Below are 24,741 nucleotides of genomic sequence, written 5' to 3' on the forward strand. Positions count from 1 at the left end.
ATAGATATAGATTAGGAAGACCATGATATAGAATTTTCTAGAGTATTTTATTCTGACAGACATATATAGTGAGTGTGAGCCACTGGGTATCATTGTGAATAATATACATATTATATACCACATGTAGTATAGTATACCACATAATAAATATTACAAATTACAGTGAATGTTATAATGGCTAATTCAACAGGGCGACTAAAAATATTATCAATAATATTTTAAGGCTGAACCGTACGAGTCCTTTCAGTAAAGCAGAGCTGCTGATGTCTGAATTGGAACAGCTCACACATTTGGTGGCAGTGCTCGGGATAGAAGGTTAATGAGCCAATGTTAATGACTGGAGTAAGAAAGCCAATCAACAAGTATTTGTAAAGAAGGAGTCTGTGGTTTATAAGTAGATCTAAAAATCCTAAATATGGTATCTGTGAAAAATAATAGCAACAATACCATGATTTCCAGAGCTGAGACATCTCACAACTCCATCAACATCAAATCCTACTGCCAAAAATTTGATGCTTTATAAAATGCAGAATGGGGAAGAATTAAGCAAGCAGAGGGCAAGTTTTCATAGACACCTAAACAAAATTGGTATGCAAATAAACTTTTTGTGGGGCTTTCCTTTGTATTGTATTTGTACACAGTTATATTTATATTTACATCAGATATTTATGATTATGTCATTGCATATTGAAAGAAGTTGCATAAAAACAGGCACTGTATAAATACTATCAAGCTTTAACTTCATTTTAATTAAGTGGAAAAAAGATATGGATAATGTAACTAATAGAAACTCTTATTTTATGTTGTTTGTTCCCAATATCCTATTGAGTTGACTTTACTAGTTACCCTAAAACTAGCCTGCAATTGGGGAAGAGAAAATTGCTATGGGATAGTCCAAAAAATAGATTTTTAAAAACTAGATTAAAGTAATATTTGTAGAATTCTTTACACTTTATGAACTACTTTAACTTACATTCTCTGAAGCTATTTAATAGTTGTCTGTACGTGTTATGCACTGTGTAACTATTGCTATCCCTAAAAGAAGATTTAAAATTAGTTTCTTTAAAGTAAATTACCAGGGGTGACTAGGTGGCTCAGTCGTTAAGCGTCTGCCTTCAGCTTGGGTCATGACTCCAGGGTCCTGGGATCGAGTCCCGCATCAGGCTCCCTGCTCGGTGGGAAGCCTGCTTCTCCCTCTCCCACTCCCCCTGCTTGTGTTCCCTCTCTCGCTGTCTCTCTCTCTGTCAAATAGATAAATAAAAAAATCTTAAAAAAAAAAGTAAATCACCAAACTGCAAATTTTTTTTTAACTTAAATTCAATTTAGTTGACATATAGTGTGTAGTATTAGTTTCAGGGGTAGAATTGAGTGATTCCTCAGTTGTGTCTAACACCTAGTGCTCATCACATCAAGTGCCCTCCTTAATGTCCTTCACCCAATTACCCCATCCCCCCACCTACCTCCCCTCCAGGAATCCTCAGTTTGTTTCCTAGAATTAAAAGTGTCTTATGGTTTTCCTCCCTCTGTGTTTTTATTTTATTTTATTTTCCTTCCCTTCCCCTACATTTATCTGTTTGGTTTCTTAAAGTCCACATATGAGTGAAATCATATGGTATTTGTCTTTCTCTGACTAACTTACTTCACTTAGCATAATACCCTCTAGTTCCATCCATGTTGTTGCAAATGGCAAGATTCCAGTCTTTTTGATGGTTGAGTAATATCCCATTATATATATACATATATATGTATATATATAATATGCCATATCTTCTTTATCCATTCATCTGTCAATGGACATCTGCGAAATTACAAATGTTTTTGATATTTATTTCTATTAAGTACATTGGTCAGACTTCTGTGTATGTTATATTGTCCAACACTACAGTTTAAATGGACGTTGAACAATTATACTGAAATTGGTGCTAATAGGGGTACAAAGTGATGAGAGAAAAAGAAATATTTAATTGAACCAGATGTAAAGCATTTCAGGTATTATCAAGCATAGATGTGAAACAATAAGAGTCATATTCTTCTTAGTGGATAGGTAGTGATAGAGATGAGAAACAAGGACTGTTCCTGGAAGATATACCTAAACATTTCCTTGTGCCCTTTCCTAGTGCTGTTGAATTGGCCCTTTAACAGGTTCTTATACTTGTTTGAACCTGCCTGTGAAAAATGTAGGTAGCCACCCATAGGTCTCAAAACCAGCAGAGGGGAAGATATGTGTAAAGGGCATGTACACATAAAGATATGTGTAAATCATGTGGTTTGTTATAGAAAGTCAAATAACTGGAATGCAAAGTGCATTCTAAGGGGTGATGGGGACAGGCCAGGATGTGTGTGAGTTGGACAGATAGGCAGAGTCCAGGTCATAAGAAAATTTGAAGGCCAGATTGAGGAGTCTAAAATTTGTTCAATACTCAATGGTATTTACTAAAACTGCAGTAGGTGACTGATGTCAACATTCAAGTGACCTCAAGGAGAAATCAAGAACAGGAAGAACCGGAAAACCAGTTAAATAGAGGCATTCAAACAATATTTTTGAACAATCAGACATGATAGAAACATAATGTATTAAGATGACTTAAGGGTCTTTCTCACATCTGTGTGGAAATCAGTAAACCTTCATTTTTGGAACTCTAAAGAATTATACCTTGTGATGCACAAATATTTGGAGATCTGCTTGCAAGCACATGTACCCCCTTCCCCTTATGTACATATAATAATTTTATATATATATAATTTGTATACATAATATATAACAAGCTTCAGAGCAGTTCTTTAGAGCAATTTGAAAGACTGTTCCTGGGCTATAGTCCTCAGTAAGACAATGAATAAAGCATTTACTAGCCTACTTGGTGGTTGACTTTCTTTCTGTCTACAGTGGGGAGCCATGAAAAAGCAGAAGTGGAAAACTACTTTTTAAAAAGTCAAAATTTCTCTGGAGTTTTATGACACAGATAGGAAGACTTTACCTGCCTTGTTCATCTTTGTAAATCCAGCACACAAAAGTTCCCAGCATATGATAGTAGCTGTCTATTCGCTGAACAAATGAAGCAGCTTGAAGAGGCCTCTGTAGAGAAATTACACAAGATTTCAAAGCAATTGGGATTATTTTCAATCTTTCGGAAACAATTTGACAATATACACCAAGAGTCTTATAAATATTCTTATAATTTAAATCAATAATTCTATTTGTGGGACTCTATCCTAAAGTAATAATCCTAAATGAAGAAAAGCTTTATGCATAAAGTTTATTAAAGTATTGCTTTTAATAGAGAAAAAAATGGAACCAATCAGGCTAACAGGAAACAAGTTATTGTGTACATTTTATCTGTGGGGTATTTAAAAAGCTGTCATTAAAATGACTATAAAGACACTATAATACCAGAGGAAAATATTTATATTATTATACTGAGCTTTAAAAAACCCACCAAGATGCACAACTGAAGATAGAGCATGATTACAAATTATGGGGAGTGTGGCAGGTGGGGGAGAAATCTCAGTTAAAAGTTTGTCCGGAGTTGGTGGTAAAACACTTTTTTCTTTTTCTTTCTTTCTTTCTTTCTTTCTTTCTTTCTTTCTTTCTTTCTTTCTTTCTTTCTTTCTTTCTTTCTTCCTTCCTTCCTTCCTTCCTTCCTTCCTTCCTTCCTTCCTTCCTTCCTTCTTTCTTTCTTTCTTTCTCTTTCTTTCTTTCTTTCTTTCTTTCTTTCTTTCTTTCTTTCTTTCTTTCTTTCTTTCTTTCTTTCTTTCTTTTCTTTCTTTCCTTCCTTCCTTCCTTCCTTCCTTCATTCCTTCCTTCCTTCCTCCCTCACTCCCTTCTTTCTTTCTTCCTCCTTCCTTCCTTTCTTTTTTTTTTTAAATCCTTCTGTGTATTTTCCTTATTTTTCACAATTACTTCATTCACTCAGCAAATATTTACTGAGAGCCCGGTATGGGCCAAGCATTGCTCTAGGAACTGCGGGGGAAACAGCAGTGACTAAAACACAAAACCCGTCTCCATAGAATTTGCATTTTAGCTGGAGGGGGCAGAAAATTAACGAGACGAATCTATTAAGTGGCATATTACATGAGTAGTGCTTGGCGAAAATTAAGGTAACGAAAGAAAACCAAACTGTTACAGTATTTACTTCTTGATCTGCGGGTGAAGATACTCATCTAGGTGAAAGGACCGCGGGCCAGATTTGGAATTTGCTCAGCAGGTATCAGACCGAAAGAGCTGGGAAGCACCGGCCCTGCAGGCGTCGCTGCAGGCCAGTTTGGCCTCGGGTTTAAGTTGGGCGCGGGAGGGCCCAACGAAACGAATCACGTGACTCGAAGGGGCGGGAGGAGGACGACTGAGAAAACCGCGAATTTGCCTCCTCACTTTCTCTTCAGCAAGGCGGGCGGAGCCGAAAACCAAATAAACGTCTTCTGAGCGACTGGGGGCGGCACAGACCGGAGCCGACCGAGCCTCCAGCGCCGAGACTCTCGCAGAATTGGTTTTTCGGTTGTTGGTCACTGTGGCAGAGCCGTCTGCGGTAGGGCTGAGACGTGGGGAGCAATGGCGACCTTTGTGAGCGAGCTGGAGGCGGCCAAGAAGAACTTGAGCGAGGCCCTGGGGGACAACGTGAAACAGTAAGAGCTGTTCTGGCGCAGCCTCCAGGTCTCCGCGCCGGTGCTCCCCTGGCTTCGGGCTGCCGACCCACCCTGGAGACACCCTTCGCCGCCCCGAGGCCTATGCTGCCACGCTATGCTCGCGGGCGGCGGGGCCTCCGGGTTTCTCGGGCCAGAGCCGGGCGTGCAACCCGTACTCGCCCAGCTGGAGGGGCCGGGCCTCCCTGGCTCCCTCGGGACTCGGGCGGGCGCCTTCGCCCGGGACTCTCTGCCCGGGGTGGGGCGGGAGAGGCGCATTCCACGCCCAGGGGCCTACTGAACGGTTGCGGGCCCCTGCGCTGAGTTCGGGACGCGTGAGGCCTGCCCCGGGCCGAGTGACCGGGAGCCCGACGCGCCCCGGCTGGCGCGGGCACCGTGCGGGGCGGCCCGCCCCTGGAGGGCTTCCTGGAGGCGGAAGCTTATTGGGGTCGGGGGTTGTGTAGACCCTGCGTTATAGAGCACTGACAGCAATTTCGGAAGGCGGACAGACCCTCCGGTAACATACCGAGCGCCTCTGCAGTTATAGTGATGATCTCAGTAGCGGACGGTATTTGAACACCTTTTAAGCACTCTAAAGGTACTGTCTCATCTAATCCTCATAGCAGAGATGTGAGGTAGGTACAGTCGTTACTCCCGTTTGATAGATGTGAAGACTGAGATCTAGAGAGGTTATGTAGCTCTTCAAGAGTCACTAGGTCTCTCGTGCCTGATTCCTGGCACTGATACCTTACAAGGGGTTCCAAAGGAACCTGCACCCAGCCAGACCTGGCTTATAGCAGGGAACCGAGTACACACTCGGGGCACACCCTGAATGGCGGGATGTACGAACAATATTTAGCCAAGGCCGAAGCCAAATAATATATTTCTTTTTTTTTTAAGATTTTTAAAATTTATTTGAAAGAGAGAGAATGAGAGAGACAGCGCACATGAGAGGTGGGAGGGTCAGAGGGAGAAGCAGACTCCCCGCTGGGCAGGGAGCCCGATGCGGGACTCGATTCCGGGACTCCAGGATCATGACCTGAGCCGAAGGCAGTCGCTTAAGCGACCGAGCCACCCAGGTGCTCCCAAATAATATATTTCTGAAGTACAAGGACGAGTTTGGGAATTTTCAGAACATGAATCGTTATTACAATTTTATTTTTTAAAAATATAGGAAGCAAATTTTAAATGTTTAAAATTATAATGCCTGCGTTGTTGCTGCTCGGTGACTTCTGTAATATTCCACATATTTGTATTACACAGTAGATGGTCACTTAAAAATGTTGCTGGAGGAGCAAGGCATTTGGGGGACACTTTCTTCTCTTTTTTCTTTATTTTCTTTGTTATAACTAGATTGAAGTTACTTGGATGTCATACATCATTTTGGAATTTTACCTTTTTGTGAAATTTTGAGGTGGTGGAGTTGACATTCTGCTTTTTATCCTAGCAAGATACGCAGAATTCCCATGTAAGACTTTTTTGAAAGACTCATGGCCTAAACAGAATAACTAGAAACAAAATATAATTTTTTTAAAGATTTGTTTATTTGAGAGAGAGAGAGAGAGAGAGAGCATGAGCTGGAGGGGGAGAGAGAATGCCAAGCCGACTCCATGCCTGAACACTGATCCCGATCCCGTCCTGGGGCTCAGTGTCACCCTGAGATCATGACCTGAGCTGAAATCAAGAGTCTAACATTTAACCAACTATGCGACCCAGGCGCCCCAAACAAAATATAATTCTTAAAGATTATTTTAATATTATGAACGTTAAACTTCTACAAACACTGGCATTAAAATCTATTATTTTGGCATAATTATTTAATTTTTCTGAACATTTATTGACCTCCAAAGATATTCTACCTAAAATTACATCTTAATATTCATGTTTACTCTCAGTTTCTTTGCTTATTGAATTAATTGAAAATTAATTATTTTAATAGGTAAAATTAACAGTTTTCACAATTCATTAAATACTATACTTTGTTACTTTTGTAATACTGACTGCTAAAATTTACATTTTGAAGCACAATTGAGTTTTTACTGTTATGTCTAGGATGCTTAAAGTATTTGAAAGTATTTCCATACCATAATAAATTTGAGAGACCTGGCTGTGTGTGATTTACTGATTAGATGTGATGGTGACCTCTGTGATCCCACACACATCACACAAATGTGCCAGAAATTTGAAGTTAGTGTTTCCTATTTGGTCTTTAAAGGCCAATGCTGGTTATCAGATGTTGGTCAAATATAGATGCTAAAACTAAATTTGGTGCATCTGTAGTGTGAATCTCCACTAACAGTGCAATCAAAATATGCTTTGGTGCCAGGAATAGTTAATGGCACAGGGTTGTTTCGTATTTTTCCATTCTCTCACTGTCTTTTCCCCCTGCTCCTTAAAAAGTGTCTCTTGGTTGAACACTATAATATTGCTATGCAGTATTTTCTCATATTTCTTCCATGAGTAGTTTGCTTTGGTTTATATATGAGTAGAATGCTTTGGACCATTCAAACATGGTCCTTGGTGGTAGGTAGAACAGAGAGAGTGTATAAGGAACCCAGATAAGAGTTGTTTTCTATTTATCTAGTGGTCCAAGTGCCTTTACGTCAGAGTGCATGCCCACATCAGCTTCTGGAAGGACATGGCCTTTGCTAGTTTACTCACTTTGTGTGGTACCCAGGAGAGTGTCCTGTTTAGAGAGGTATTGGATTTTTGGGTGACTTGATCATGTTATTTAGTTTTCTCTAAGTATCTTCAGTGCTTCCTGGTCTGACCCACTTACATTTCTCTTCCATCATCCTCACCTTCATAGAGGTTGACTAACTTTTTCCCCAACTGTTGAGGAAAACAGTTATTTGTTCATAGCTATACAGCAAGGTAACACAGAGACCAGGATTGGGGAGCAGGTCTTCCACATCTTGGAAGGGACGCTCGCTGTTTGGGCTAGAAAGTTTGCCATTGGAGAAGTAGGTAGTATCATGTTGGTAGAGCTTTCTGATAGAGCCTTATTTTACTTACAAGTTCACACTCAAAATACAAATACATTTGCATCTTTCTTTTAAAATAGTGACATGGGGCTTTTAAGTAATGAAATTTGTCTCCTGTTACTATCTTTTGTTGGATAGAATGGGCTGGGGAAAGACTTGTTTTTTTCTGTGGAGCTTTATTTCGTTTCATAATTGTTTCTGTCTTAAAAAAAAAAAAGCATTTAAGTGTCCATTGTTGGGAAGTTATTGACTAACGAGTGTATGAGTATCAGGTGAGAAGTCGTGCCAAACTCTAAACATATTTTGCTGTTGCGTGAAATGGGTCTTGGGCACCTTTGACTCCCTTAAAGCTATAGTTTTCTCCTGGAAAAAAAGAAGGCATGTGAACCCAAAGCTTTGCATGCAGTTACCTGCATACATGGCGGGTTAGATACAGAGTTAAATACTGAGATGACTTGAAGCTAATCTGTGTTCAGGAGAAGCCCTGCCATGGGTATAATAAGGCAGTGAGAACATAAACCATCTTTTTTTTTTTCTTTCTTTTCTGTCAGGAACTCAAGTGAGCATCAGAAAGTAGCAAAGTGTGAATTGAAAGTGATTGTAAGACATAGACTGAGTAATTTTTAATTGTTTCATGAGCAAGGAGCAGCTTCCTTAAACACAGAATCAAAGGCTGTGGATGTGAAAAAGTCATTTTACTCCTATTTCTAATGTTAAGGTATAAAGGGTCAAATCTTTTTTTTTTTCCTGCTAGGTAACTGGTACCTTTTATGATTAGTGGTTGGTTTTCACTTTAAAAACCACTAAGTTTCTCATATCCACGGGTATTTTCTTTGTGGTGAGGTGTTTTAGATACTCAATACTTCAGCCAGTTAGATTAAAACTTGAGTTCATTTGAAAGGAAGGAGGTTACCAGGATCAGTAGTAATGACCACTTCCCAACCCATAAAACACATACTCCTTTTAAAATATAATTTTTTCTTATTGGGGGATGATTGACGTATAACATTATATTAGTTTCAGGTGTGTAACAAGTATTCTTAATATATTGCAAAATGATCATCACAGTAAGGAGTTAAAACTGTCATGATACATACAACAAAGTTTTTTTCTTATGAACTTTTAAGATCTCTCAGCAACTTTCAAATATACAATACAGTATTATTAACTATAGTTAATAATTAGAAAATGAGGGTATTTGAAATTAAAATTTAAAAGTTAATACTTTTAATAATAATACTTTTAAAATATAAATCTTAAATGTAGGATTCTGGAGGGTAGGTCTTCTAGAAAGTTAACAGAGAGGAAGGAAAGGTACAGCTGTGGTTTTTGACTGATTGATTCATGAGCCCAATTATGGGCCTACCTGTCAGTCCCTTTTGGGAAGAACTTTTCTTCCTTCTCCTTCTGTTGGTATTCTGATTCCTAGGGGTATTGGTTTTCAAGGCTGCCATAACAAAATACCACAGATGGGGTGGCTTAACAACAGAAATTTGTTTTCTCGTCGTTCTGGAGGCTGCAGTCTGACATCAAGGTGTCATCAGGGTTGTTTTTTTCTGAGACCTCTCCCTTTAGCTAGTAGATGGACACTGGCGCGCGCGCGCGTGCGTGCGTGCGTGCGTGCGTGCGTGTGTGTGTGTGTGTGTGTGTGTCCTAATCTCTTCTTACAAGGATACCCATCACATGGGCCTAGGGCCCACCCTGAAGACGCCATTTGAATTTAATTACCTCTTTAAAGGCTTTGTCTCCAAATACAGTCACTTCCTGGGTGCTGGGGTGGCTAGGGCTTCAACATATGAATTTGGGGGGAGGAGCACAACTCAGCTCATTATTCAGTAGGGAATGCAAAATTTCCTTCCCTGGGTTTTGGAGCAGGTAAGGTGAATTTGGGAAAGCAGCAGACCCCTTGGTTCTTAATACTGCCTCTGCCTTTGCAGATACTGGGCTAACTTAAAGTTGTGGTTCAAGCAGAAGATCAGCAAAGAAGAGTTTGACCTTGAAGCTCATAGACTTCTCACACAGGATAATGGTAAAATAATTATCTGGGGAGTTATTTTACTGTTCTGAATTTTTCCCAGATTTGAATAAATGGCAAATAAGTAATTGCAATAAATTTTGTAGTCTTCTCACTTAAAAAATAAAATTGGGTTTTTAGTGGTGTGTAAGATTATTTTAATAATATGGATATTTAAAGTGTAAAGAATGGCAGGATAGGGGGTAATCCAAGTCAAATAATGGTTTCCTTATGTTTTAAATATTTTGTATTTGATTTGTGACAATCTTCCCTTTTTCAGTCCATTCTCACAACGATTTCCTCCTGGCTATTCTTACGCGTTGTCAGATTTTGGTGTCTACACCAGGTAAGGGAGCAGAAATATTTCCAGGGATGTCAGTTAGCAAAGCCATGGAGCACTGGGCTTTAGCTTCCTTTAACAGACACATCTGTTGTTTGCAAATGAAATGGTCTTTGAACTGCTCAGAAGAAAACATTTATTATATAGGTACAGATTGTTTTATAGAACCTTTGTGCAGGTGATTTCCCTGCACTTATATTGACTTTTGGTCTTTACTGGCCACTCAGCTTGATTTTTCAGTTACTTAAATGAAAGACGAGTGAGGAAGAGGGTGGGCGGTCAGGATGGAGAAGCTGAGGGCAGCCGGTGTTAGGAGAGAGTTTCCACGATAGAGGGAAGGTGAGGTAGGATTCGGTGGAGGGGCAACCACATGGTGAAAACCTGGACTTCCACTTGTATTCTCAAGTAAGATAGTAGCACCTGGAAGGTTAGAGCTGCAGCTTGTGGGGGAGGTAGGTAGAAGCTAATTCTGCCACTTCACCCTGAATAGGTATAGAGAGAAACAATACTTTGCCCCTAATTTTTTGGAGCTTAAATGGTGCAAGTCACTTCTTTCAACCATCTTATTTTAATCAAGTAGTCAAAAATAAAGAATTAAATACATTAAAAATCTGCCTTACAATTAAACTTGTCCTGAGCTCTTGTTAAAAACTTGGATTTATAAGTACCTCCTGCTGTAGATTAAGTTGAATATTTTTGTTTTTAAAGGACCCGTGGTGATTGTGACGGTCATCTTTATGTAGAAGTGACTACTAGTACTTTCTGTTGTTTCTCTCTGCTAAGCTCTACTGAATAAAGAATTCAGACACAATCTCCTCAAGTCCCAAGTCCTGCACACTCTTAAGAAGTTGTTGTTGGTGTAGAGTGGTGAACAGTGAGCATTTGTGTATGGAGAGTGGGGTTAGTAGGGGCTGCTTCCCTTACCCAACACTGCCCCTTGCTGTACATTGTCACATGTGTCAGATTTCTGATGTTCTGTTTTCTTTAGATAGAGGTGGACTTCAGCTAGTGAGATCGTAAAGATGATCCACTCCTTTGTGTAAAATTTAATTTGATCAGGAAAGCCAACATTGTGAGAACTAGATCTTGCTTTTTACGTAGGTATATTCTAAAGGGGCATATGTGCAAAAGGTGAGTGGTATGATTGGGAGTAAAAACCCTGGTTGATAGGAGTCAAGAAACTTAGGTTCAAGTTTAGGTTTTGCTGCTAGCTTAGGTGATATAGTTAATTATTGGGTGTTCTTAGCTTTCACATTTATAAAATACAGTAACATTTGCCCTATAGATATATATAAAAAAGTGGACGAAAGAACATGTGAAAAAGTGCCCTTGAAATTAAAAAATGTCAGACAAATACGAAGTGGTATTAGCAAGTGTTAAGTGGCTGATTCTAACTAAATAAAGCCTTTGATATTCAGGAATGTTTGTTAGTGGTGATTTTAAAATAAATGATGAAACATTTGGAATTTGAGAGGTTATTTCTCTGTCCAACACCCAGAATATATTTCCTCAAAATGAAATTAATAGTTGCTGGCAACAAAGAGATGATTTCTATTAAAAGTGAAATAGAGAAATAGTTCTTTGTATGTATAATACTTAGGATGGGTTTTCTGTTGTTCTAAGCTAGGCAGGAAAGATGATTTTAATAATATCGATCAAGTGACCACAGTGCAACAGACACTCTGTGCTCTTTTTAAACTTTGCAACAACTCTTTAGGGCAGGGGTTAGCCTCTTTTTTTTTATGGACTAGGAAACAAACTTCAGAGAAGACATAAAGAAATGAAAGCAAAACTTAACTGACACCTTATCCAGCCAGTAAGTGGAAGTGTTGGATTCCCACTGAAATCCGCCTACCGCTGGAAAACTGTCCTTGTGTCAGTCAGTCCTCCTCACTGTGCTCTGCCTCCTCGCTTGGAATGTGGTCACCTAACAGCCAGGCCATCCAGCATGAGTCGGTTTCTCTGGGAACCTTCTGCGATTGGCTGACCTCATCAGCGAGACATTTGGCGTGGTGGGGAGGAGGAACTGACTTCCCAAGCACTTCTCCCCCCACCCCCCACCCCGCCCCTTCTAACTCCTGTCTAGGCAACATGCAGTGTTATATTAGTGTCTGGTGTACAATATAGTGATTCAACACTTCTGTACAGTCCTCAGTGCTCATCATGGTAAGTGTCCAAGCAGCCCTTTTTTTAACTGACAAACTTGGAGTATTTTTTTTAAAGCTTTAAAAACTCATTCTTCAAAAAACATCAAGATGGAAATAATGTCATTGCTTAGATGATGAGTGGGTTTTTTTTTTTTCTTACAAAAGTTTTGGGGGTAATTTTTTCAAGTGTACTGTAATGAGCTTGGATTACTTTGATTTTTTTTTTTTCTTTATATATACTTACACTCAGGGCTAGAAAGAAATGATACAGAAGGTCTGATAATGAAAAGTTTCTTCCCACTCCTAGACTTGTGCCCAAGGAAAACTACTTTGTTTCTTGTTCTTCTGGTAGGACTTTGATAGCTCCTCACTGGAGCTTAAATCTCTTTCTGGATTTACTGATTTTAGACATCTGTCTTAATGCTTTGTGTTTGTGAGATTTCCTCAACTCTTTCAGTCTTTCTGTCCAATGCATTCTTTTTTAATTAATATTTTATTTATTTATTTGAAGGAGAGAGTACAAGCAGGGGGAGCCCCAGAAGGAGAGGAAAAGGGAGAAGCAGACTCCCTGCTGAGCAGGGAGCCCGATGCGGGACTCAGTCCCGGGACCCTGGGATCATGACCTGAGCCGAAGGCAGACACTTAACTGATTGAGCCACCCAGGCCCCCCCTTCCAATGCGTTCTTTAATTCAGCAATTTTTATAATATCTTCTTTTTGTTTTATGGATATACATCTTTTCAAACTTCTGAAGATACCAGTTAGAAATTATTTGAGGTCCTTTTTGTTGCCTGAATTCTTTAATCTGGGACCTCTATTTTCTGTTTGTTTAGCTTGGTCTTTCTGATCATGTTACAGATTATCATCAAATGTCTGCTGCTTCATGTTTAAGAATGAAGCATACAATGCCTGGGGATTTTGTTTTGGAGTGAGCTGACGGGAGGCCAGCTAAACTGGGGTTTCTCAAATGCCAGCATGCAGAGAGTTGTGCTCTAGGGTGCCAACATCCCTACCAACTACTGTAGTAAATCCCAGAAATTTTGTTCAGTTTAACTAGAGGAGAGCCCTTCATTCTCTTGCCCCGTCTCCCCCTTTCCCCTGCTGTTATAAATATTGCACTAGGTATGGGCATGAGCAGGGCTGGCTTCAGGGCCTATGAACTGCCCATGAACTCAGAAGGACCCCATACTTGGCTTAGTGCTTTACTGTGGTTGTTTGGAAATTGTAAATATTTGAACAAAGGACCCTGCATTTTTATTTTGTACTGAGCCCACTGCTAGTGGTGAGGGAAGGGGTTTGTGTAGATGATTTTTGATATAGACCTTCCATTAATCTTGTTTTTAGCTTTCCTGATCCCTCCCTGGTTTCCACTGTACTGACCTTCTCCAGATCCAGATTTTTTGTGGATTTCTGCTACCCTGGCTGACTGGTTTCTGCATTTCCCAACCTTACCTAGCCTAGGTTACTGCTAGGTTACGGCTTCCATTTGTCTGCTTGTAATTCAGCACCTCTTTAGCTCATTGTTGAAATTTGTTGAGATCTCATCTTGTTTCACTCATCTTCCTTTTTGTCACCGTTGTGGATATGTGCTGTTTACTTTCCACTATTATCATTTTTAGTGGGGTCTTGGAAGAGAGAGGAGGTAAATTCATGTGCTCTGTTTGCCATTTTGAACTAGAAAATTCTGTCCTACTTTTTTGATACTACTGCTACTCATAAGCAAACAAAGCACCCAATAAACATTAATTAAAATATGAAAAACAAATTTGTCTTTATAAAGGAGTAATTTTGGTAACAGCTGAAAAAAATGCGATTTGAGAGGATTCGTAATTTTGTTTAGAAAGTAGAAAGAGAAGATCTGAATTTAAGCATTTATTATTTTCATTACTTGAGCATTCCATACTTTTTTAGCCCAAAATGAAAACAAACTTGGCAGTTGATATTGTCATTATTTTCTCTTATGGTTATGATTTTTCTCTCTCACAGAGGGTGCTGGATCTTTGCCCTGGACGGGGGGTTCTGCAGCTAAACCTGGAAAACCAAAGGGGAAGAAAAAGCTTTCTTCTGTTCGTCAGAAATTTGATGTAGGTTGTTACTCAATAGATCTTGATAACAACTGATTTAAATGCTGGTGTGATGAAACTGGCTTTAGTTTTTAAATAAATCTTAAAATACTGGTAGTAGAGTTGAAAAAAAGGGCATGATTCAAGGAGGAAAGATGTTACTGTATTTGAAGTTGATGAGAGTTTCAAAGACTGTGAGTCCCAAGTGTCTGAATTTTTATAATGCTAGTTTGTTATTACATAAATATTAATATGTTTTCATTAGTACCTAATGATTTTTTAATGACTCAAACAGTATGCCTGTATTCTTTCTCCTCTTAAATATTTTTCTGGAATGAATAATGTTTCTTACATTGAAGACTTCTGTTCCATGGCTCCGGCATGCCTGGAGGCCTCTGGTAGGATCCTGGTGATGCCCAGCTAGGCCCTGAGCCTTTGGGGATCAGCAGAGAAGTCATGAAGGCGTTTGGCTATAAAATTTGTAAGCATTTTAGAATAACTTGCTTTTTTGTTTGTATCTGGGGAAGAAAGTTTCTCAAAAGTATTCCTTTTATAGATTTGACTGGGTGTTGATAGGTTTATTGATTAGCATCAACAAACACTTATTGCTAGCTTTGCTCTGTGTTTTCTATCAGTCATATTCAACCTGGAGGGCATCAGTATCTCCAGAGAGACATACCTTGGTTTAAAAAGGGATGTTTGCTATAAAATACAGTTTTATACTTGGAAAATGGAAAAACAGCCAGTGTTTCTTTTGTAATACAAACTTCAAACAGGGACAGGTCATGTTCGCTACTAGCAGCACATCTCCCACTGATGAAGGAGAATACAGATGGTCTATCTGAGTCTACCCGAGGAAGGCAGAGGCTTTATGGGTGGGAAAAGATTGAGAAACACTGGTTTATTTTATTTTTTTAAAGATGTATTTATTTATTTTAGAGAGAGAGAGTGCGCACACGCGTGCTCCTGCAAGCAGGGGGAGGGGCAGAGGGAGAGAGAATCTCAAGCGGACTCCCTGCTGAGCGTAGAGCCCTACTTGGGGCTCAGTCTCATGACTCTGCGATCATGACCTGAACCGAAATCAGGAGTCAGACGGGCACTTAACCAACTGAGCCACCTGGGCGCCCCGAGAAAAACTATTTTAAATAATTAGAATGACATGTCTTAGTGAGATTGTGTGTTGAGGATTTTAAGTAGAAGATGTTATAAAGTAGTTACAGAGTCTGGTGTTCTCTTGGAATACCTGTTATTAGATTTGTTATGTTGGTTGCGTAGGCTTTTTAGAGTGTAATTGGAGTATTACTATATATTTCTACTTTCAGAACTTGCTTACTTACAAGTATACTTCAAATGCTCTGACTTGTTTGAAAATAGTTTTATATCTTCTCCTTTCCCCTAATTGTAATTTTTAGCACAGAGCCATATATTCTGTGATTACCAAGGTATTAATTGAATAGAATAAACTGTGCATACTACCATTATTCCCCTTAATTCATGTCTTCATTATTACTATGTAATTAATGGGTGAGAATCTGTGGTTATTTGTGCATGAGTTACTTTTTTTTTTTTTTTAACCTCTGTGTTATGGCTCTGGTGGCATTAATTTGTGGGATCTCAAGTCCAATAAATTGGTTACTTTTGTTTGTCTTACTGCTTGCCACTGTGATGAATAATTTTGAAAAGTTTTCTTACCCATAGCATAGATTCCAGCCTCAAAATCCCCTCTCGGGAGCCCAGCAGTTTGTGGCAAAGGATCCCCAAGATGATGATGACTTGAAACTTTGTTCCCACACAATGATGCTCCCCACTCGGGGTCAGCTTGAAGGGAGGATGATAGTGACTGCTTACGAGCACGGGCTGGACAACGTCACCGAGGAGGCGGTCTCAGCGGTTGTCTATGCGGTGGAGGTTGGTTTGCTGGTGGCAGAAACAATCTCACAGGTTGGATGTAATGAGCTTGTGTGTGTTGTTGAAAGTTGGTTCTGCGAGAAAAGAACCGAAATGTCGTCATCTCAGAATTGTCAGCCTGAAATTGCTTTCTTTCGAGGAGAGAGACACCTCATGGTCCAGGCAGTTGCCTTCAGTGAACAGACTGAGCTCTTCAGAGAGGTTGATTATGGCGTAACACTTCTGCTTGACTTGGTGTTTAATATAACAGGGGAACAGTTTTTAAGGGGAAGAAGAAAAAAAAGATTGAGAATCCTAAAGATTAAAATCACTGATGTTTCCTGTGGCACAGCATTTAAAAAGCATTAGATTTCGTGCCTAAACAGTGGGATTCTTGTCTCGGCACACTGCTTGACCCATTCACTTCATTCATTTAGTTAGTTGACGGAATATGTGGGGTTCTATAGTGCACAGGTATGCTGGGTGATACTGGGCAGTTCCCAACACTTGGGGCCTCCAGGTCCTCACATGTACCTCAGAGATCATAATAGCTATCTCATGAAGTTGTAAACATTAAATGAATTCTGGGTGTGGAAATAACAGAATATATCATTAAGTCCTCATCAGATGAGATGATCTTCCTGGTTTGGTTGAAAACGCCCCTGTTACTACTAGTAGACTGGGACCAGCTCTGTCCCTTTATTTTCACAGACATTTTCCATTCCTCCCTTATGTACTTGGCTCTCATAAAGTGATACTAAATACCTAATTTTTTGCTTATTTCTTATATATCTGTTGTATATGTGGCTTTTGAGAGAGCCAAGGTTCTTTTCATGCAAGGATTTTAGTAGATTGGGCATTATAACCAATAAATCTTAGATCTTGAAACTTTTTTCCTGTTTTAAACCAGATTTCAAGGTAGTTTGCCTCCTTTTAAAAATTTCATGTATTTGTTTTTGTACTTTCATTTAAAGCTATCTGAAAATTCTTTTTTGAGAGAGGAGCCAATTTAGAGTTATAAATAACTTCTTTAATAAATTTCATGTAGAGCAAGCCCATATTAAATAGAACTAAATAAAAATAGCACATCTCCCTCTTTCCTACACCCTCCAACTCTGGTGTGGCTCTGTGGCTCTTCAGTAAACATTCATTTGGTTCCATCGTATGCTAGCCTGTCTCATATCTCCATCCACTAAATGCTAGTAAACATTTTTTGGTCAATGGAAGTTTTATGATTTGCTTTTAAACAGGAGTTCATGCTATTTTTCTTTTCTTTCTTGTTTTTACAGAATCACCTTAAAGATATATTGACATCAGTTGTGTCAAGAAGGAAAGCTTATCGGTTACGTGATGGTCATTTTAAATATGCCTTTGGTAGTAATGTAACCCCACAGCCATACCTGAAGAATAGTGTAGTAGCTTACAACAACTTAATAGAAAGGTATATGAAGTTTCTTGTGATTTTGCAACCATTCTTTCTAGTTTCTATGCTATTATGTGTTAGACCCCTGTTAAATAATTGGTTATTATGTTTCTGTAAAGTCTAAAGTACCTTTGAGAGCAGTGCAGCTTTATTACGTTGCATCCTTGCATGATAACTAGTGAATTATTTGGTGTTGTTTATCAGAAGTGAAGTTGCAGAGGCTGCCACTTGTGGTTTAATGTGAGTGCCCCCCATTTTCTTTTTCTTTTTTTTTTTTTTAAAGATTTTATTTATTTGAGAGAGAGAATGAGAGACAGAGAGCACGAGAGGGAAGAGGGTCAGAGGGAGAAGCAGACTCCCCGCTGAGCAGGGAGCCTGATGTGGGACTCAATCCCGGGACTCCAGGATCATGACCTGAGCCGAAGGCAGTCGCTTAACCAACTGAGCCACCCAGGCGCCTGAGTGCCCCCTATTTTCTGAGGTGGAGTGGAGTGGTTCCCTGAGGCGGTGCATTCTGATGGCTCCTAAGGGGCAGCACCTGCCTGGTGGTAGAAGCGGGCCTGCCCTCGGTCAGAAGCGTGGCCTGTGATTGTTGGGTCAAGGCTGGGTATCTTGATGGTGGGAGGAGGGGAGGGAGGTGTTTCTCTATGTCCTTACGTGGCTTCTGTAGGCATTAGCTCAAGAGAGCGGCCTGTGCTGGGTGTCATCAGGTTGCTCTTGACAGACCCGGTCTCGGCCCCAGACTCTGGGATTCCTCTGTCCACCTCCCACGGAGGGCTCCCAGGACTTGTAATGTCCTAAGTCATCACTTTATGAGATGACCTGGATTACCTTTCGTCTCATCCATGGTTTGTCTTTTTTCACCCCTCCACCTTCCTTTCTTCGTTCCCCGCAAATAATTTAGTCCACATTTTAAGGCTTTGGGAAAGAAAAAGCAATGATGTAACTTTTCTTGTGGTAACTGAAGTGACTGAATTTCTTTGAGTGCCAGTTATCTGGTTGGTTAGGGAGATGACGGGGAGGTACAAGTTCAGAGAGGAACGTGTAACTGGGAAGGCTGGTGGGAGGGGTGAGGGTGCAGAACCAACAGGAAGGGAAGGAAGGAGATGTGGTAGGAAAGGGTGAAGGCCGGGAAAGCCGAGAAGAGAGCTGGACGTAGCAGAGAGTGTTGAAGGCACACGTAGGGGCCGTATCAGTGCCTGCTTCATGGCTAAAGACCTTGACGTGCTTCACAAGGCCCGTTTTGAAGAGCACCGTCTTGAATTAGGTTCACTATTTATATTTAGGTTGCCAAATGTGAAGATTTCCATTCTCAGTCTCATTCAGGCCTATATGTGGGGGTATTTGTTCTCTTTTGTCCTCCTTTTCTAGAAAAAATGAAACCAAAGAAAGGAGGGGGGGGCTCCTTTTGGTGGCTGAATGCTGGGAGCAATGTCTCTGACCCTGCCTGGCCTCCCGAGCTGCCGTCTCGTCCCCACTGGCCAGGCCCCGGAGCGCTCCTACCTCTCTGTCGGCCGCTCGTTTCCCCGCCAGGGCTGCCTTTGCCCGACGCCCGTACCCACGCTTGCACCCTGCCTGTGCTTTTTGTCTGAGTCACCTCCTCGCTGTTGCTTTACCTCCTGGGTGTTCTCCAGAATTGTATAGGTCAGCTCCTACAGTATTAGGATCTAAAAATTATGCCTGACTTCCCTGCTGATACTGTATCTGGGTCCTGTTTTGGGAAATTGGCAAGATTTGGATTTTGCCCATTCTCCGTTTTTACCTGTTGCTTATTCGGTGCTCTGTCTTCTTTTCTTGCATGTTATTTTTCAATCCTCTTGTCTCCAGTTACGTTTTATCTTCCTCTCCCAAGTCAGTGTTTCGATTTCATTTTCCTTTAATTAAGGTCTATTTTTTTTCCCCCTGGACAAAAGCACTTTAAGGGCAGGAGACCATTTTGGCTCAGTATCCTGAGCTTAGTAAATATTTTTAACATTGTAGAGAGAGGAGTGTAAGTGTAGTTGCTGTACATTTTGTTTCCAGCCTGACAGATGGGCTGCCTTTGAAAATTAAAATTACAGGCTACTCATGTATATACTAGCTAAAAAATAATTGGATTTGTAGGTGGGTTTCTCATTCATTTTAAGATATTCTTAATAAGATGAATTAAAGCCCATTTCTGTTCTAGTTGCTCAGTTGTCTCCTTCCTAGTTCCTGGCTTTGTTTTCAGTCCTCCAGCCTTCTCTGCTCCTTGTGCTGGTCCGAACCCAGCTTCTCACCCGCCCCCGGACGACGCGGAGCAGCAAGCTGCGCTCCTGCTGGCCTGCTCGGGGGACACTCTCCCCGCATCCGTGCCTCCAGTCAACATGTACGACCTGTTCGAAGCTTTGCAGGTAACTCTTGGCCCCTTAAGGTTGACTTAGATTTATGGATAGGTTCAAAGTTTCTTCGAGTTTACAAAGATATTCAGTAGCTTTTCCTCTTCCTGGTTTCGGTTTTCAGTTTTTAGTTTGTTATTAAAACGATAAATACTACCCTCATTTTTCAAATCCAGGGCCCAGGCCTCCTTCTAACTTACCTCTCCCAGCCCCCGTGTCCCCCGTGAAAGAAAGAAAAGGAAGAACATCCTTTTTTTCCCTTACTGCTATTTCAGAAGCTTGCTCTTTGTTTCCTTGTTATCTAGTTGGAGCTCCATCCGGCTCTGGCTCGTAGTTGATAGGTTTGTGCATCTTGTGTGTGAGTGTTTTGTTGATACAGCCCTTACTTTTTAACTTTATATGTTGGAAAAATAAATATACTGACATGTAATTGGACACATGCGAATATTCTAATGACAGGTACACAGGGAAGTCATTCCTACACATACTGTATATGCCCTCAACATTGAAAGGATCATCATGAAACTCTGGCATCCCAATCACGAGGAACTACGGCAAGACAAAGTCCACCGCCAGCGCCTGGCGGCCAAGGAAGGCCTGTTGCTCTGCTGAATTAGGGTGATTTGGGGGTACGGGACCCTCAGCAAATTCATTGGCTATTGAGAATTGAATGTTTTTTGGGCCCGCATTTCAAGACTGAAGTGTATAGTGTAAATATTAATTTTCCTATGGAAATGTGACACTGAGTACATTTTGTGTTGCTACTGTGAAGCCATTAATAGAAATCTGACTTTGATAATGACCCATATCTCTGTATGTATATATGTGTTCCCAGTTATGGGAGTAAGCACTGATAAAATTCTGTGCCCGGAATGGAGATGTTTTTAAGCATCTGAGGCTTAGTATCCTGTGGTCTGCATGTGAGGTAGATGACCTCCTAGAACAAAGAAGCTGTTATAACTTAGTCTCCATGATCAGCAGGACATCTGTGTGTTCAGTGACAGCATATATTCTGTATCCAGAAAGCCTAAAATTTCTGCCTTTTAAATAACTGTGCTCTTGTATTTTGGTTGAAACAATCCACACAGTGTTAAAAATCATATACCTCCTTTAGTGACCAGGTTAATTTTTAACAGATAGAGGTATCTCCCCCAAAGTTCATTACAACTCTATAGAAAATAGGACCTAGAAATGCTGTGCTGTTAGACAAAATAAAGTCCTTTCTTTGCATTAAAAACCAAAATAAAAACTCTGGAATGTAATTAATTAACCTTACAAAGTTTTTTTTCTCATAACTTAAGTTTCTTTTATAGTTAATGTGCCCAAAGACTTTTATTGGCAAGTTCATCTGTTGATTATTCCTATAGAATATGTTTTAAAAAGCCCATGTAGACATACTGGATTTATACTTAGAAATTCCCCAATTCCTATGCAATATCTGTTTCTATCCTTTAGCAAATGATAAAGTGAAAATAATTTACATTTGGCAGTGTTACTAATAACAAACTTTGTTTTTTTAGAGGTGATGCTTTTTACTCAAAAGATAGTGTTGGTGGTTATATTAGAATGTACAGATGGGTTGTGTAGGTCTAAGTGATTTATGTATATATGTATACATGGCTCAATATTTGGATCTGTGTATTTGATTTTGTACTTTAAATGTGACAAATAAACCTTTTGGGAGAAAACTTTCCTTTTGTGTGTTTATTAAAGTAAACATATAAGGAGGGAGCAAGATGGCGGAGGAGTAGGAGACCTGGATTTTGTCTGGTCTCAGGAATTCAGCTGAATAGGGATCAAACCATTCTGAACACCTACGAACTCAACAGGAGATGAAAGATAAGAATAGTAACAACACTCTGAACAGAGAAGCGACCACTTACTGGAAGGTAGGACGTGCGGAGAAGTGAATCCAAGGCGATATTCGGGAGGATAGACGGCGGGGGAGGGGGCCTCCGTCGGCCGCTTCTGGCAAGTGCTAGAGCCGCGGAGCACAAAATCGGAACTTTTAGAAGTCGGCTCCGCGGAGGGACGTCGCTCCAGTGGCTAAGCAGGGGGTGGAACCCTCGCGGGACAATGGTCTCAGGACCCTCGGGGTCACAGAAAGACCGGGGGTGCCTGAGTGCGGCAGAGCTCCCAGGTATCGGAGCGGGGAAGCCGGCTGCAGAGACGGAGCCGCGGCGCGGGCTCTCAGCTCGGGGTTGCCATAAACTGTGATCCGTGGCCCAGTCGGGCCACTGCGCCTCCAGCAGGGACCCAACAAGCGGCAGAGCCGGGGAGACTCCCCTCCCTCCCCCAGGAGGAGCGGTGCGGGAACGTACTGCAGGGATCTGCTGGGTTTGGAGACTCCACACGGGGTCGGGTGCCAGAGATAGAAACGCTCAGTCACAGGCCGGGTGAGCATGGAGTGCGGCCGGAGACCGGGGACACGGGAGTGACTGCTTTTCTCTGGGGGCGCACTGAGGAGCGGGACCCCGAGTTCTCGGCTCCTCCGGGCAGAGAGTGGGAGGCCACCATTTTCACCCTGGTCCTCCAAAGCTGTACCGAGAGCTTGCAGGGAACAAAAGCTCCTGAGAGCAAACCCAAGCAGCTTGCTTAGCCCGGACCAACAAGGACGGGGCAATTCGGCCTCCGGCAAAGACATTTGGGAACCACGGCAACAGGACCCTCCCCCAGAAGAACAGCACGAACAGCCAGCAAGCCAAGACCAAGTTTACCGATCAAGGAGAACGGGAGAACTCCAGCGCTAGGGGAATACTGCACGTAGAATTCATGGCTTTTTTACCATGATTCATTAGTTTTTCAAAGTTAATTTTTTTAACTGTTTTTTGGGGTTTTTTTTTGAATTTTTCTTTTTCCCTTTTTCAACCAACATCTTATCAATCCCTTTTTTAAAAAAACATTTTTTATTTTTCATTTTTAGAGTCATATTTTATCCCTTCATAGTAGTTACCCTTATTTTTGGCATATGTATATAAGTTCTCTCTTTAAAATTTTGATATACAGTTTCTTCTAACAGATCAAAATATACCCTAAATCACTAGTGTATGGCTTTGTTCTAGTCTCCTGCCTGACCGCAGTCTCTCCCATTTTTTTCTTTTCTTTTTTCTTTTTTTTAAATCTTCTTCTTTCAAACAACTTCTTATCAATTCCGTTTATAAAACCTTTTATAAGTTTCATCTTTACAGTCATCTTCCATCCCTTCGTTGTATCAACCCTTATTTTGTACATATATAAGTCTCTCTTCCTTTAAAATTTTAGGAGGCACTTTCTTCTACCAGACCAAAATACACCCAAAATCAAGTGTGTGCAAGTGATCTATGCACTAGCCTGATCATATTTGATCATATTCTGTTTCTTGTTTTGTTTTGTTCTGTTTTTGTTTGTTTTTACCTTTTTCTTTTTTTTCTCTTTCGTTTTTCTTTCTTTCCCTTTCTTTTCCCCTGGTTTCAGGTCTTTTCTGATTTGTATAGAGTATATTTGCTGGGGACGTTGTTAACCTGGAAGCATTTTGTTCTCTCATTTATCTGTTCTCCTCTGGACAAAATGACAGGACGAAAAAAATCACCTCAGCAAAAAGAACAAGAGGTAGTACCGTCTGCCAGGGACCTACTCAATACGGACATTAGTACGATGTTAGACCTAGAGTTCAGAATCATGACTTTAAAGATACTAGCTGGGCTTGAAAAAAGTGTGGAAGTTATTAGAGAAACCCTTTCCGGAGAAATAAAAGAACTAAAATCTAACCAAGTCGAAATCAAAAAGGCTATTAATGAGGTGCAATCAAAAATGGGGGCACTAACTGCTAGGATAAATGAGGCAGAAGAGACAATCAGCGATATAGAAGACCAAATGATGGAAAATAAAGAGGCTGAGAAAAAGAGAAACAACTACAGGATCACGAGGGCAGAATTCGAGAGATAAGTGATACGATAAGACGAAACAACATTAGAATAATTGGGATCCCAGAAGAAGAAGAAAGAGAGAGAGGGGCAGAAGGTATATTGGAGCAAATAATAGCAGAGAACTTCCCTAATGTGAGGAAGGAAACAGGCATCAAAATCCAGGAGGCACAGAGAACGCCTCTCAAAATCAATAAAAATAGGTCAACACCCCGACATCTAATAGTAAAACTTACGAGTCTCAGAGACAAAGAGAAAATCCTGAAAGCAGCTCGGGAGAAGAGATATGTAACCTACAATGGTAGAAATATTAGATTGGCAACAGACCTATCCACAGAGACCTGGCAGGCCAGAAAGGACTGGCAAGATATCTTCAGAGCACTAAACGAGAAAAATATGCAGCCAAGAATACTATATCCAGCTAGGCTGTCATTGAAAATAGAAGGAGGGATCAAAAGCTTCCAGGACAAACAAAAACTAAAGGAATTTGCAAACATGAAACCAGCCCTCCAGGAAATATTGAAGGGGTCCTCTAAGCAAAGAGAGAGCCTAAAAGCAGCATAGATCAGAAAGGAACACAGACAGTATACAGTCACAGTCACCTTACAGGCAATACAATGGCACTAAATTCATACCTTTCAATAGTTACCCTGAATGTAAATGGGCTAAATGCCCCAATCAAAAGACACAGGCTATCAGATTGGATTAAAAAACAAGACCCATCAATATGCTGTCTGCAAGGGACTCATTTTAGACCCAAACACACCCCCAGATTGAAAGTGAGGGGGTGGAAAACCATTTACCATGCTAATGGACACCAAAAGAAAGCTGGGGTGGCAATTCTTATATCAGACAAATTAGATTTTAAAACAAAGACTGTAATAAGAGATGAAGAAGGACACTATATCTTACTTAAAATGTCTATCCAACAAGAAGATCTAACAATTGTAAATATCTATGCCCCTAACATAGGAGCAGCCACTTTTATAAGGCACTTAATAACAAAAGCAA

At 40.6% G+C, this 24,741-nt stretch overlaps 1 protein-coding gene across 3 annotated transcripts; it reads left to right on the forward strand.

Annotated features, from left to right (window-relative positions):
* The first annotated feature begins 4,326 nt into the window (after positions 1-4,326).
* Positions 4,327-21,516, forward strand: TADA1 (transcriptional adaptor 1). Of its 3 annotated transcripts, none has more exons than XM_027610582.2 (8): positions 4,327-4,617; positions 9,536-9,627; positions 9,893-9,958; positions 14,085-14,182; positions 15,860-16,102; positions 17,338-17,489; positions 19,681-19,843; positions 20,288-21,516. In XM_027610582.2, the coding sequence occupies exons 1-8, from the start codon at positions 4,544-4,546 to the stop codon at positions 20,438-20,440; spliced, it is 1,041 nt and encodes a 346-aa protein (XP_027466383.1). In that variant the 5' UTR covers positions 4,327-4,543; the 3' UTR covers positions 20,441-21,516. The 3 variants fall into 3 exon arrangements, with proteins under 3 accessions (XP_027466383.1, XP_027466384.1, XP_027466385.1); XM_027610583.2 differs by having other exon boundaries at positions 15,860-16,069; XM_027610584.2 differs by lacking the exon at positions 9,893-9,958 and having other exon boundaries at positions 4,397-4,617.
* Positions 21,517-24,741: the final 3,225 nt, after the last annotated feature.

The sequence above is a fragment of the Zalophus californianus genome, chromosome 10, assembly GCF_009762305.2.
Source record: "Zalophus californianus isolate mZalCal1 chromosome 10, mZalCal1.pri.v2, whole genome shotgun sequence".
In the NCBI taxonomy this organism is placed as follows: Eukaryota; Metazoa; Chordata; class Mammalia; order Carnivora; family Otariidae; genus Zalophus; species Zalophus californianus.

Excerpts from the sequence above, each read along its gene's own strand:
- TADA1 (XM_027610582.2), top strand. The coding sequence starts at position 4,544 with ATGGCGACCTTTGTGAGCGAGCTGGAGGCGGCCAAGAAGAACTTGAGC. Across the intron at positions 14,183-15,859 it reads CTGTTCGTCAGAAATTTGAT|CATAGATTCCAGCCTCAAAA; the intron begins GTAGGTTGTTAC and ends TCTTACCCATAG. Across the intron at positions 17,490-19,680 it reads TACAACAACTTAATAGAAAG|TCCTCCAGCCTTCTCTGCTC; the intron begins GTATATGAAGTT and ends CTTTGTTTTCAG.